Source organism: Fusarium sambucinum, chromosome I, assembly GCF_050947815.1.
Source record: "Fusarium sambucinum isolate potato_lamoka chromosome I, whole genome shotgun sequence".
In the NCBI taxonomy this organism is placed as follows: Eukaryota; Fungi; Ascomycota; class Sordariomycetes; order Hypocreales; family Nectriaceae; genus Fusarium; species Fusarium sambucinum.
Genome location: NC_139294.1, coordinates 3,125,460 through 3,139,262, shown reverse-complemented (window position 1 = coordinate 3,139,262; position 13,803 = coordinate 3,125,460). Strand labels below are relative to the sequence as shown.

Here is a 13,803-nt window from a genome sequence, read left to right as displayed (position 1 = left end):
GTTCCCACCATTTGCTGTCTTATTAAGAGAACTGCCAAATATGTTAGCTTCGCGGTCAATTATTTTTGGACACTTCAAAATCCATACCTTCCATCGGTTTCCGCAAGCCATGCACTCGCAGAAAGTAGTCATCGGTTCATCAGCAGCTCGGGTCTGCGCTTGCGTGTAGCTAACCTGCTTCTTCTTGCATTTGCCGCACTCCAGACTCTCACTGATACTCTTCTGTTCCTGAGGCACCTGGGCCATCTTCATGTTCTCCTTCTCCAGCTCGAGCTCCTTCTTGCGCTGCTCCTCGCTCTTGAGCTCATCGTCGGACATAACGACAAACTTTTCCGGAGAAATCTCCCCAGACAAGACGCTCTTTCCGAGTTCTCGGTTGGACTTGTTCTTGAGGTTGGTGAAAAGCGATCGAATCTTCTTCTTGTAGTCGGGTGTCTCGCCCTTGAACTTAACAAAGGCGGCATTTTCGACAGAGACGGCTTTGTTAACGACGTCGTTCTCGGATGTTGTTGATCGGTACGCCAGGCCATTGTAGATAAGACCAATGCATGAGTTTCGGACGGTCGAGTCGGTTCGCTTGACGTTGACGTTGTCGGTTTCGTACTTGCGCTTCTCGATATCACCCTTGTACTTAGCTCCGGGGTTTCCAGCGGATGATGGAGGAGGCGCAGGAGACGATGTGGGAGCCGATGCGGGAGCTGGTGCTGGTGATCCCGATCCCACCTTTGACTTTTGGAGTTTCGAGCTCTTCTCCTGTTCGACAAGTTTCTTCCACTTGCTCACGAGTTCGGCAGCCGCACGTGCGATCTCTTTGTTCGGATTTGAACGAAGTTTGCCAACAAACACACCAGCTCTTGTTGCCTGAAAGTGCGAAATCACAGTATTAGTAAAGGTTCCAAATCGAATCGAGAAAACGACGAGATCCGTAGGATAGATAACATGTCATCAACTTTGTGATGGATAGCCGAAGCGCACAATGCGATCATGCATTTTGCGCAAATCTGGCAATATGTCTATATACTCAGAGCGCCTGTATATCCTGCGTTCTCCATCTCTTCCCTGGTAATTATTTGACGTACCCTTAGCATCTCTTCGGTAGGAGACGCATCCTTCTTAAGTGTCTCAAGCAGCTTGATGGCATTCTCCGGAGGCTCATTCGCAGCAACGCACTTTGTGAGCGCCTTGACGCGCTGCCCGAGTTCACGTTCGTCCATGGGCATTTTTGCGATTTTTCTTGTTTTTTGATTTTTGCGCGCGCGCGGAGGAGAAAGTAGAAGTGTAACAAAGACAAAGAACCACTGGAGAGAAAGATGTTCAAACGAGGTGACAAATTGCTACTTTTGGGGGGGGCGTAGTTTGTACCTTTCGCAAATACCAAACCAATGCCTGATAGATGGCACGTGAGCTGCGTGTTTGCCTTTTCTGCCGGGGTTTAACCTCCACTATAGTGCTTAATTGAGAAACGGTGCCTTTGCCTCCTGGATGACGTCCGCGCCGTCATGGCTAATAGCAAGCCCGAGTTATTTCCATCGTCATCATAACTTCATTTCATGATGTCAAGGAAGGGTTGTTTCTGCAGACTATCCTGTTATCATGCTTCCTTGCAAAAACATCAAAAAATACATCGGTTTTTTTTTACTACTACACGTTCATTTATATGCAGGGGTTATTACAAGTCTCGTAACCAATGTACCCTTCTAATATGATCCAGCCATTTTTGAAGAAAGCTCCAATTCTGAAAAATTATGAAGCCTTCGCTCTCTTTCCGTGGCCCTTGCTTGTAGTTTGCTCCCCTTCCTCTTCGTCATCTTCCTCGCCATCTTCTTCGTCTTCTGCTGTCCTGCTTGCGTTCCTTCTCGACCCCCTCTTTCGCTTCCCTCCACCGTTTGCAGAGCCCTGTGGCTCCTCGCCTGCAACATTCGCTCGTAGACGGTCTACCGCAGCCGTCATGCGTTTGCTAGCCTGCGTTTTCTGCCTCGGCGCGAATGCATCCTTGGCTCCAGCTCCGACACTGCCTCCAAAGAACCTGGTAATGTTGCTCTGCGTACCTTCACGGTCTCGCTTGTTCATGTCTTTGATAACCGGCACAAGCACTTCGTCTGTACGCTCCTTACTCCAACCAATGGTAGCCATCAAAAATTGCCGTAGTCCCTCCACGTCTGGTACACCCCACTGAAAGTTTTCATTGCTGTCATCAACCTCTGGGTGAAGGTAAGCATCGTAAACAGCGGGGCTAGGGAAGCCCGGCTGTAAAAAGAGTTTAGTGCCTTGTGTTTTGCGAAACTTCTTGCGGAAGGGAGTCGAAACATCAGCATCCTTAGATCGTGTTTGTGACTGCACCGATTTCCACCATTCGCGAAAGTTCTCCAGCCCAGACCTACCAGGGAACTCGGAGAGGATCTCTACTGCTGTAACTGGACCTACTCCAGTTAGCCCCTCGGTGTAATCAGAACCGAGTAGATGAGCAAGCGAGATAAGTTGGTCGCGGGTCAAAGATAACTCCTTCTCAATGTCGTTCATCAGGTAACACTCTACAAATTTGTTGCTGTTGAACATGTTTTTGTAGACTCGTGTGCCGCCAAACAAGAAGGTATCTGAATCATCCGTCACAATGCCATCGACTAGCCCAAGCTTGACCAGCTCGGCACATTGTGCTTCAGCTTCCATGGGAGCCGTGATATAAGGGATACCGAACAATCGGAGCAGAGCTTGACACTCTGCGATCATGACTTGGGTCACCTCATCGGCATCTCGACGGTCTTTCTTCTGTTGAGTTCGAAGAGCACGTAATTCTCTTTCATAGTCCTCTTTGTTCTGCTCAGCCGTCTTGTTGTTCAGCTCGCTAGCAAAACGGGCATGCTCTTCAGATTCCTCGGCCAGTGATGCCAAGAGCTCCTCGTCACCAGGGTCACTGAATTCGTCATACTCTACGTCGTCAAAGAGGCCATCGTCTTCTTCAAGATCAGGCTGCTGGGCTCCCTCGTTTGCTAAGGGTACGCTAATAGAAGAAAGCTCTTCAAAGATGGGCGTAGGGCTTTTTTCTGCTGCGACTTCAGTCACTGTATTCGTGGGCACCACGTCCTCGAATTCCGGTTCAGGTGACTCTGATTTCTCGGATTCATCCCTTGTTTCTTGCACCGGAAGGTTAGCTGAGTCTACCAGAGTGCGGTCTGCAAGCGCTTCGACCTCAGGCAGAGATGTGGGCTCCATGGTTTCCTCTGGGGCCTTTTCTGAAATAAGTTCTGGTTTTTCAGATAGGGGTGAAGCTTTCTTGGTGGCTTCAGGCTCGTCAACTTCAGCAATGTTCACCTCTTTTGGAGACACCTTGGGTGATGGAGCCTTGTCGAGGACCTCAATATCGCTGTCATCGTCTGATGAGGAGTCAATGTGAATCAGCTGGTCCTGCATGTTCCGACGATAAAGTCTCTGCTCTTCCTCAGCTGCCAGCCTGTCTGCGTTGTTGATCTCACGTTCTGCATCATTTTGCTTCTTGAGCGACTCTCGGATATCTGTGTCATCTACCATCCACGGTGGTAAGGGTTTGGGTGCATTCTCGTCCACTAGCTCTTTCTCGAAGCCACCAGCCATGTCGTCCTCATCATCATTCTTCAGAACTGGGGCTTCATCTGTGACCTCGGCTTTCTTGCTTGGTCCGGTCACCTCAGTCTTCTTCTTTCCAAATACAGAAGAGCGCCAATCGAGTTTAGCAAATGGCAATGGGCCGTCAAATGGGTTCTTCTTGTTTTCAACAACAGGCACGAACGTTGCTTTGGGTTTCGGCTGCGGCTTCTTCTGCATCCTTGCCTTTGCGAGCACTGTCTGCATATCCTCATCACTATCACTATCGGCGGTGGCATCACGCTCTTGTCGTTTGGGCACAGCAGCGCTTGCTCGGTTGTTGACAATATGAGCGATCATGGAGCCTCCCTTTGCTGTGATGGGCTTTTGTGACTCAACAGACTTTTGTGTCCATTTTGGTGCTTCGGTAGGGACATCTTCGAAATCTTCGTCTTTTTCTGGCTCTAGTCCAACCCCATGCTGTTTTTGGAGTGACATGGCGATTGCGCGGTTGAGATCATCCTCCCCATCGGCTTGAAGCGGGTCTTCGGGCGGTTCCCGGAATAAAGTATCTGTGCTTTCAACATTACCACCGACAAAGAGCGATCCCTCTTCCTGTTCTGTTGATCCTTTCCGATGGCCACTGTGGAATTGTCGACGTCGTGTCGCTGCGTCTTGAGCTGCTTGATAGCTAGCTATCTGCGAGGCAGAGGGCTTTGGTAGTCGATTGAGACCTTCAATAGGGACATCCTCGAAGTCCTCATCCTCGTCTTCTTCGTCTTCTTTGGACTGGTATTGAACTTGGATGGCGTCCACGTCAATAGGTTTATGTGCTTCTCCAACATCCTTATCCCTACTAACCACACCCAGGGCCCATCCTCCTTCTGCACCATCATTCTTCACCAGGATGTACTCGCGGTTCTTTTCGCCGGCAACTCTTGCATTGACTCCAAGAGTGAGGTCAGTACCAGTCATGCCCACTTCGTACATGAGGCGTTGAGTGAGATGGTTGCGCTCCTTGACTCTGTCGATTTGAAATTTGGAGAATGCCATGCGATCTGGGAACATTTCTTCCAATTGCTCCTTACTAAGGCCCATTCTCAGTCGACTTCGGAGCCTCGCTGCATTAAGAATGTTGTATCGATCGGCGGCGGGAAGACTTTTGAAAAACTCGCCATCAAAATCGATCTTACTAAAGTCGTAAAGATTGATGTCCTCTCCTTCGTGGAACTGTCGCGCGTATTCCTCCAGCTCCTCTACACTCATGATTCGCGGATCCTCGGGCTTCCCCATTGCTGCGATACCACCTCCGTCGAGGTCAGGCAGGTGGTAGGCATCTTGTCTTCGGAATGTCCTTCCCTTCTGTCGTTCCTGCTGTGACATGAGAGCCTCATCGTCGTAGACGAGCTGGCTAGCTTCGGGGATCACCTCCTGTTGCTCCTCCTCCCTGGCTGATATATCGCGTTCTCGATCTCTTCGCCTGCGATCTTGGTCCTCTTCTGCGATCCGCTGCATCTGCACAGCCAAGAGCTTGCCAGCGGTTCGAGCAGCATCTTCGCGACGACCTTCACGTCTTCGCTTTCGATGTTGGATAGTCTGTCGCTTGAGTACAGGGGCACCGCCATCAAAAACAAAAACTGGTTGAATGCCGAACCATAGGAGCTTGCATATGCGACGAAAGAAACCAACGACATGGGAATTGCGCAAAGCATTTCCCTCCTTGTCGCGTACAGCTTTGAGAAATTGGTAGATCCAAATCGAGGCATCCACTGCAAGCCGCTTACGATTGAGAGTTGCTAGGTTCGTCGGTCGAGCGCATGGTTGCACAACCGTCCAGAGGCCGTTCACACCCATGTTGGATTATGACCGTGAATTGATAGAGCCGGCGGTGGCACAAGGCCTTATACTTAAGGGATGCGCCCTCGTTCGGTGAAATTAATGGTCATGGTCTGACTAAGGTTAATATGAGTTAACAGTCCAACTTGTGTACAGCCAATTGTTAGAGGAAAGAGTGAGTAGATTCGGCATTGTTTTGCGCAAAGGATGATGATAGAATTCACGTCTGCCTGCGGAACGGACTGCTGCTAGTGAATAACGTCAGCGTGGGGCTACCACCGCTAATCCACAGGCTTTAGCGTCCATCCTTCCCTGTAGCAGAAGTTCCATACCTCCATTACACCCATTCTCGATAACGGGACCTCTCTCTCTATATGTATATATCTGTCGAATGTACCTGTTGATCAGACATCCCTCTATAGCTTTGGTATGGATAATTAAAACAACCAAGTTATCCAGTATATAAACATGATTCATAAAACGTTGGCATGAATTTTCAGTTTACTAAACCAAAACAGCCCGTAAACTCAGTCCCCCTGCACCTAGGAGCGGATTATTGTTACGCCCCAAAATACCCATTTTCTGTCCTCCCAAGTCAATGAGCTTAACATTCCCCACGCTCCCATCCAAGGCAGTCCTCGCAATCCTGATCGGGTTATCAACCCATTCCCAGAGCTAAAATGAATCCGGATACGGCTCGGCAATATCTCGCGACAATATTGAACAAAAACCTTCGAGTATATACATCGGATGGCCGGTTGTTCTGGGGTTCGCTAAAATGCGCCGACCCTGTGAGTCTTTGCCTCTCAATACCCTGTAGCCTCTCGTGAAGAAGGCCTATCGATGAACTGCCTACTAACGAATAACCTGAAGGATAGGAATATTATCCTGGCTTATACGTATGAGTACCGCCAGCCATCATCCAGGGAACGTGCAAAGGCACTTGAGGAAGCGGACGGGGCATCTGTTAAAGTTGACATGACGTCTCGCTACTTGGGTTTAGTGGTCATACCAGGCCATCACATTGCCAAGATGGAAGTTGAACAGTTCGCCAGTCAGGTGCGGGATGGTAGTTTCATGTGATGATAACGAATACAAACATAATATTAATCGTTAAAAGTACACTAAGGCTATCGCGAAAGAAAGTTGTTATACCCAAACAGAACAGCCCTTTTGCAACCTCCAGCATTAAGTTACCATCAACGCCTTGTACAACCAAGATCGCGTTCCTGTAATTACTTCATCTCCAATATTCACTTTGCCACATCGATCATGAGCACGTTCTATGCGACAACAGCTTCCTGTGGGCGTCCACGGGACTCGCCGTTCAGGCCGCCATCGCTATCCAGAATGGAACCACGGGCATCCTCGTCTTCCTCTTCCTCTTCACTGTCGAGGTCGCGGTCGCGAGCTGTCCAGGAACTACCATCGTTCAAGGGCATGTCCTGACCAGAGAGGTCATGTCCCTCACCCCTAGTACGGATGTTGTTTCGGCGTCGCTGGGACAATGTGCGGGCACGGGTGGAAAGCTTGGAAGAGACGACGGCGTTGGAAGAGACCCAGGCGGTGAGAGCGTCCTCACAGTCTTGGATGATGGCCTTGCTAGCCTCATACCCATCATAGGCCTGTCGAGTTTCACCAGGTGTAACGGGAGTATCGTCGATAAGTTCGAGCAGGTGCTTTCCATAGCCAGCGATAATGGCAACCTTCTCACAATGCTCGCGGAGGGCATCGAACTGGTAAGTATAGGCTGCCTTGACCTTCTCGCGTGTAATGTTGGAAAGCTGGGCCTCTGCAACGAGGGACTCGGCCTCAGCTCGAACGAGCTCCTGCTCGAGAACAACAATCTTGGGCGAGTTGGGCTCCTTGTACTTGAGCTGAGCAATCTGATCGGTAATCTTTTGCTTGCCTGTTGCCGGTGTCAATAGATGCATATGGACAGGAGCCTGGATAATCCTTACGGTCACGGCTGGGCTGAACGGAGGCCTCAATGTTACGGATGCTTTTCATAGTAACTCGGTATTGGTCGTATCGATCGACGTATTGGTCCTCGAGCTCACCGATCTCGTACAGCAGAACGCCGAGTTTGTCGGTAACGTCGGAAACGTCCTCATCTCCAGCCTCACCCCAAATAGACAATTGTTGCTATACAAATCAGTGGTGTCATTCCATGTAAGTATAATTTCTTGGACATACAGCAACTTCCATTCGTTCACGGGCCACAGTCTCCAAGCTTCGCATTACGTTCTTTTCCATTTTGACTAGCGTGGAGAGCTTCTTGGCCAGGTCGGGGCCAAAGGCACCGCCTGCATTGCGACGAAGGGCATGGCCTGCGTAGATATGTTATTAGCATTGCGAAATCCAGTATGGCGTGAGGATCAGCGTACCGAAGCTGCCCTTGAAGAGGCGACCGGACTTTGTGGATGAGGGAGGTGGTGGGGGGTTCTACGTCTAAGTCAGCATACTCGTTGTTGAATGATCATGATAGCTATGAGTACTACGCACCTGAAGTTGAGAGGCCGTAGGCGCCCGGGTCTGGCGCATAGAATAAGTGCGATGCATGATGATGGTGAAAATGCGACGAGCGACAAGCGGTGGAGCTGACAAGTAAAGGGTCCAACAAGGACAAGCAGGGGATAAATATTATCGGGATCGGGTGGGGATTAATAGAGCTGAGAAGCAAGGATAAAGATGGATGTCGGGAAAATCAAAGGAGATCGTGGCCGGGAAGCTGGGAACGTTATATGAGTGAGTCCAAGAAACTGGGCAATGCTTGGTAGTGCTACAGTATGTGTGTTGCTGCGGAGAACAAGATCGTCACGGCTTTATGGGGGAGCTGAGAACGACGTCATCCAAACTCCACCTCGTCTGAACTGGACGGTAATGAGGATGTTCGATACAGACGGGCGCTAACTATTAGTGTATTATGTACAACGCAGCCCCTGGTGATCCCTACATTCTTCGAGGTACCACTACCTTACGTCAAGCAATGTCTCAGGTCTACGTCTTGCATTTTCTTTCTTATCCTAACCAGACGCCAAGAATCCTCACTCGCCTGTGCATCCGGAGAGGGACCCCCCTTGAGCTGGCTGCTGGCCGACCCATCCCGGATGCGGTTGATGTCCACCAAGCTTCGGTCGAATCCAGTCCTGCGCTAGTGTGTCTCTAAGATGAACAATGACGATATCGCGGCATAAGTTTTGGGATTCTTGACATGTTCACTGGCTAGGGGGGAGTTGAAGTGGTTTTTAGACTGAACGATCGTTCGGCAGTCTCCAGTCCGGAAAGATCAACGAACAAGGGGTATTTTTCGATCTGACCAAGTTAAATTACCTCAAGGACTTCTCACATGTTTGTTTGTGTGGTTAGTTCCGTCGAGATGTCGTCGTGAAACAGGGTCTTTTCCGTAGCTAGGAGATCTGCAAGAGGCATCCAACGGATAGAAGGTTCAGACATCTGAAAAATTGTCCTGTTCTTCAGAAAGTAAAAGGTCAGACTTGAAAAATTTCGAAGACATGGACCCTATTTGTAGTAATCCCGATAATCATGGTGGATATCTGAACTTGTCGAATGTACTCTGTAGTGTTGGCTACTAAGATATCATCAATCTTTGACTCAGAAGACATGCAAAGAGTTAGATGGGTTAAGTGAAACAGCCATAAATAATCATCGAGCATAACAATAAGAACTATTCTTAAAAAGTTTCGATGTCTTCAAATCCCATTGAACATGCTGAGATCATTTACTGTACTACCAAAGGCAAGATAAATACGTCCGAGGATTTTGTTGACTACCTAGGTAGGTACCTAGGTATTGCAAATCGTAGAAGAGTTCCGGCAATTCCGATGTTCACGTGAGACAGCCCGACTTAGCGACTTAGACAGATAATCACGAAATTCAACGACCAAACAACGGCAAGAGTCGATTGAAATCGAACAAAGGCAGTGATTGAATTGTTAGCATTGTTTAAAGTTCTTTGCACTTTTATAACCGCACGTTCGATTTTTCTCGGATATTCGCTAGCTCACTTATATATCCATCGGCTTGACACATGATTTACCCAAGCTCCATGAACGATAGGCAACCATGGAAATAAATCCAAGTGCTGAGAACGAAGTCAAGTTTGAAATAAATACTATTTGTTTATATAGGCACCTAGGTAGTACTATGCTCAATCAATGGCCTTCAATTGGGGTCGCCGACAGGGGAATCTTCAGGCCTCAGGACCAATTGAAAGACGCTAATGTCGATTAGTGAGCGCGCTCCCCTGTCAACATCCCCTGCAGTCTCCTCTCAACGCGTATGTCTAACATTATTCATTCATCTTTCGCTCGTCTCGGATTTCAACGACAACACAACGACCATCAAATGATATCGTTTTAATTGTGCGGAATCTGGCAAATACGCTGCAGCGCAACGGTCTATTGGGTTCCTTGGTTAATACGCTTCAATTTGCGCTTCTCGTTCCGCCTATTGCTTCTCCTTGCAAAAATCCAAGTCTTAATCTGTCCACACGCGTCTCTTTGGCTAGACGAAGTCGTGTTTCCTTGTTTCGTCTATTCACCGGCTTACCTACAAAGGTGCTGCCCACCACAACGAGATTACAAACTGCAGGTCGCAATAGTCTCTCTTTATTCCTGCTTCTTCTAGCCGTCTTTCAAAGCAACCGTTTCTTTGCAGAATGGTGGTAGTTGCGAGTCAAAGAGAGGGGCAATCCTAAAGGAAAACCTTACTTGACAACGACAGTCTTGTCTGGACCTGCACCTACCTTACTTAACTTTTGAGGCAAAACAATTAGCCGCAATCATGGCTACTCAACCCACCTCCATCAACGCGAGGCCCATTACCATCGACTTGACTGTGGATGAGGACAGTGACAGATCTGACTATATTCAAAGATCATCGTCGTCGCATGTCCATCCCGCAGACACTTTTATCACCCAGGCGCGTTTTGCCCCCAACTTTTCTACCGAACGACATCCATCATCAACCCATGCACCTGTCAGCCCGCCTAAGATAAATCGAACCTCATCCTCCATCACCGCCATCCAGGACAAGCAGCATTCCACTGAGCCGCCACGTCCATCACCTCCCGTACTCAAGATTGAGCAGAAGGTGACTCAAGTAATTGCTACTCTCGACGATGCCGACAGTATGGCAAGATTGTCTAGAGTGACAACTTCCAACGTGGCATCTCGCCAGGTGACGCCAACACTTGAACAGGATATGGATATATCATCACAAGAACCCCAGCCCACCTCTCCCAAATATCAGACGCCCAGAAAACCCGAATGGGATGTTGCTGCTGTCGCTGAAAAGTTAACTGAATATCGTCAGGATATCAGAAACGGACACAGTCGCATGACTTCTTTCATCATTGAATCTACACAACCCATAGAGCGACGCAGTCTCACTGGCAGCAATCTCTTCGCCGGACTCACCAGCAAGTCTATGCCAGCGAAGAAGGGCGAAACGATGAAAATCAAATCCAAGGTATGATATCAAACGAAATTTGTCTCGGCAGCACTGACATTTTTTTCTTTTCAAAGGAGCATACCAGTACTAAACTTAAGAACAACAAACGGGAGGATCATCACATGATTGTACGAATTCAAACGGATGAAGAGCGTGTACCGCGGTATCGTTTTCACCATGTGGAAATCAAAAAGAACATACTCACACCCAACACGATGCTGACATTTGTACCCCACTTGAGGGACCTCGAGACCTCGGAAGAGTACAAATACAACATATGGTTGCAGGAGTTGGAGGACATTGATCGAAAATCCGGTTTCAAACCCATGAGTCGCGAAGAAAAGTTGCGCATAACTGTAAGATCCGAATTCGCATCGACTGTCCTGCTCTATCTGGAGAGCTGGTTGGATAAGCTTTCACTGCCTGGCTGCGACAAATCAACCCTCATCCGCTACATGGCAAGTCGCGAACCCGATAATGCAATCACCCCCAGACAAAAGTCCGACATTCTGAACTCGCATCGCCCGGCTGGATCGACCACCCCACCAGGGGCAAACAGGGCTGCTGATATATTTACCGAAGCATTTCATCGTGTCTTCCATCAAGGCCAACCTCCAAACAAACAGATTGAGCTTCGCGATGTTCTTCTCCTGGATGAATCAGTTGATAGCATCATGGAAACCAAACCTACAGCGAAGGACGGCTCCAGTTCGCAGAAAGAAAACGAACATGAGGCCATCGAGTACTGGCTGGGTACTTATTCAATTCTCGGTTGTCTCATTTGCTTTAGTCATTCTTGCGAACATGGTGAATATGATGCGCAGAATTGTAAACGCACCCTTTCGATGCTTCCTCGCCTTTCAGAAACTCTCAAGCGGAGACGGCGCATACCTCATGAAGAAGATGCCGATATCGATATGATGAATGGTCACTCACGCCCCTGCAGACGGAACTGCTATCAGTCATCGCCTCGCCCTGAGGCATGTTCGGTTCAGCGACCCTGGAATGAAGAAGAACAGTACGTCTTACGTTCCGCTGTCGCAACAACCGACCACAGCCAAGTCAAGAAAGATCCCTTCTGCTTGGTCGCCCAACTCCTTGACCGCGACTGTAGCGGTGTCTTTAACGAATATTGTCGGATGGGAATATCTCTACCCCCACCGGAGCCAGCGAGAAAACTGCAAAGGCGAACGGTCACTTGGTATGATCGGTACAAGAAAGTACTAATTGGAGATTGGGAGGGTCACACCAAAACCCATAAGTACCAAACACGCGAGATTTTTGAGCCCTGCTCTCATGAAGGCCCTTGCACCTTGGACAGCTGTGTCTGCGTTCAGCAAAATCTTCTCTGCGAAAAGTTTTGTGGATGTAGCGTTGAGAACTGTGCCTACAAGTTCACTGGCTGTGCCTGCCACTCACAAGGTAAAACATGCTTTAGTAAACAGAAGGACAGGCCATGTGTTTGTGTGCAGCTGAACCGCGAATGCGACCCGGATGTTTGTGGGACGTGTGGTGTACTGGACAGGGCCGATCCTGAGAACGCCGACGACGAAGTTCTCCATTCTACTGGCTGTCAGAACTGCTCTCTTCAACGTGGCCAACAAAAGGGCCTCGCTTTAGGTCAGAGTCAACTTGAAGGTGTCGGGTACGGACTGTTCACGATTGAGCCTATCGCTCAAGACGATTTTATCATTGAATACGTCGGAGAGTTGATTACCCATGACGAAGGTGTACGACGAGAAGCCCGACGGGGAGATGTGTTTGATGAAGAATCCAATATCTCCTACGTTTTCACTCTTTTGGAAGCTGAAGGCATCTGGGTGGACGCTGCCACGTACGGCAACTTGAGTCGTTACATCAACCATGCCTCGGAGAGTGACAAACGCGGGTGCAACATCACGCCCTGCATTCTCTATGTCAATGGCGAATACCGAATCAAGTTTTCAGCTATGCGTGATATCGCAGCTGGAGAAGAACTCTTCTTTAACTACGGAGAGAACTTCCCTAACCTGACAAAGAAGCTACTCGACCATAAGACGGGAGAGAAGTCGGGCGAGGGTAAGAAGCGAACGCGACGACCCAATGGGGAAGGAGTCGCCAGAAAGGCCCCAAAAACGGACAAGAAGAAGCCTGGAAAGGGGAAGAAGACCCAAGAAGTCCTTTATGAAGATGACTTGACGGCGACACTTGGATTCACTCCGAAGCCGTTGCGCAAACGTAAGAAGGGCGCTCTCGACGAGGATTCAGAAGAAGAGGAATATCATCCTACCGGGACAGATGCATCTCTCGTGGAAACGCCATCTGATGGCGAGTCAGATTACGAAACTGGCAAGCCATCGGCTGCCAGGTTCCGAAAACGTGCGCGACCAGCTGCAAAGGCAATTGGCTCAGATCAAAGTGGTAAACCTCGAGGAGATGTCAAAACTCGAGGCAAGAGAGGAGGGGCCAGACCTGGTAGTGGTCGACCTAGAAAATACCCCCGGAAGCCCACTTCAGCTCCGACAACCGCAACAACTAGATTATCGGCGTCGGTGTCGGAGGAAACAGAGCAAACAGAAGAGCAAACGGACAAAAATATCGTGGTGCCAGATACGATCGTGCGGCCGGTGGTACCGCCGCAACCACAGTCTATGGAAATTAACGATAGCATGGAAGATGCGACGCCTACAGAGGAATCCGCTGAAGAATCCAGACGGCTTCGAATTCAACTGGAGGAAGACAACAAGAATCATGATGATGACGATGATGACGACGACGACGACGACCAAGACGTCGTAGTTCGTTCGCGCATCGATAGAGTCGCTAGGAATCGACGTCTACCAGCCAAGTTAAGAGATGATGGAGATTGGATGAGCGCCAGCCAGTGATCTGGGTAGGGAAGCTTGAATAATAGGTCTGGGTTCATTTTAAATAGACGTTGACGGCACATGTTTG

At 49.0% G+C, this 13,803-nt stretch overlaps 4 protein-coding genes across 4 annotated transcripts; 1 reads left to right on the top strand and 3 right to left on the bottom strand.

Annotated features, from left to right (window-relative positions):
* Positions 1–22: 22 nt before the first annotated feature.
* On the bottom strand, positions 23–1,220 carry FSST1_003740 (transcription elongation factor DST1; the record flags this gene model as incomplete). The annotated part of the gene is made up of 3 exons (XM_083229847.1): positions 23–31; positions 88–861; positions 1,080–1,220. 3 exons carry the CDS (start codon positions 1,218–1,220, stop codon positions 23–25), a joined length of 924 nt encoding a protein of 307 aa, XP_083087170.1.
* Positions 1,221–1,743: 523 nt separating this feature from the next.
* Positions 1,744–5,412, bottom strand: FSST1_003739 (ssDNA endodeoxyribonuclease RAD2; the record flags this gene model as incomplete). The annotated part of the gene is made up of 1 exon (XM_083229846.1): positions 1,744–5,412. One exon carries the CDS (start codon positions 5,410–5,412, stop codon positions 1,744–1,746), a length of 3,669 nt encoding a protein of 1,222 aa, XP_083087169.1.
* Positions 5,413–6,677: 1,265 nt separating this feature from the next.
* Positions 6,678–7,956, bottom strand: FSST1_003738 (Eisosome component PIL1-domain-containing protein; the record flags this gene model as incomplete). The annotated part of the gene is made up of 5 exons (XM_083229845.1): positions 6,678–7,303; positions 7,356–7,539; positions 7,591–7,724; positions 7,782–7,839; positions 7,900–7,956. The coding sequence occupies 5 exons, from the start codon at positions 7,954–7,956 to the stop codon at positions 6,678–6,680; spliced, it is 1,059 nt and encodes a 352-aa protein (XP_083087168.1).
* Positions 7,957–10,200: 2,244 nt separating this feature from the next.
* FSST1_003737 (uncharacterized protein) lies at positions 10,201–13,736 on the top strand (the record flags this gene model as incomplete). The annotated part of the gene is made up of 2 exons (XM_083229844.1): positions 10,201–10,887; positions 10,944–13,736. The coding sequence occupies 2 exons, from the start codon at positions 10,201–10,203 to the stop codon at positions 13,734–13,736; spliced, it is 3,480 nt and encodes a 1,159-aa protein (XP_083087167.1).
* Between the last annotated feature and the right edge of the window lie 67 nt (positions 13,737–13,803).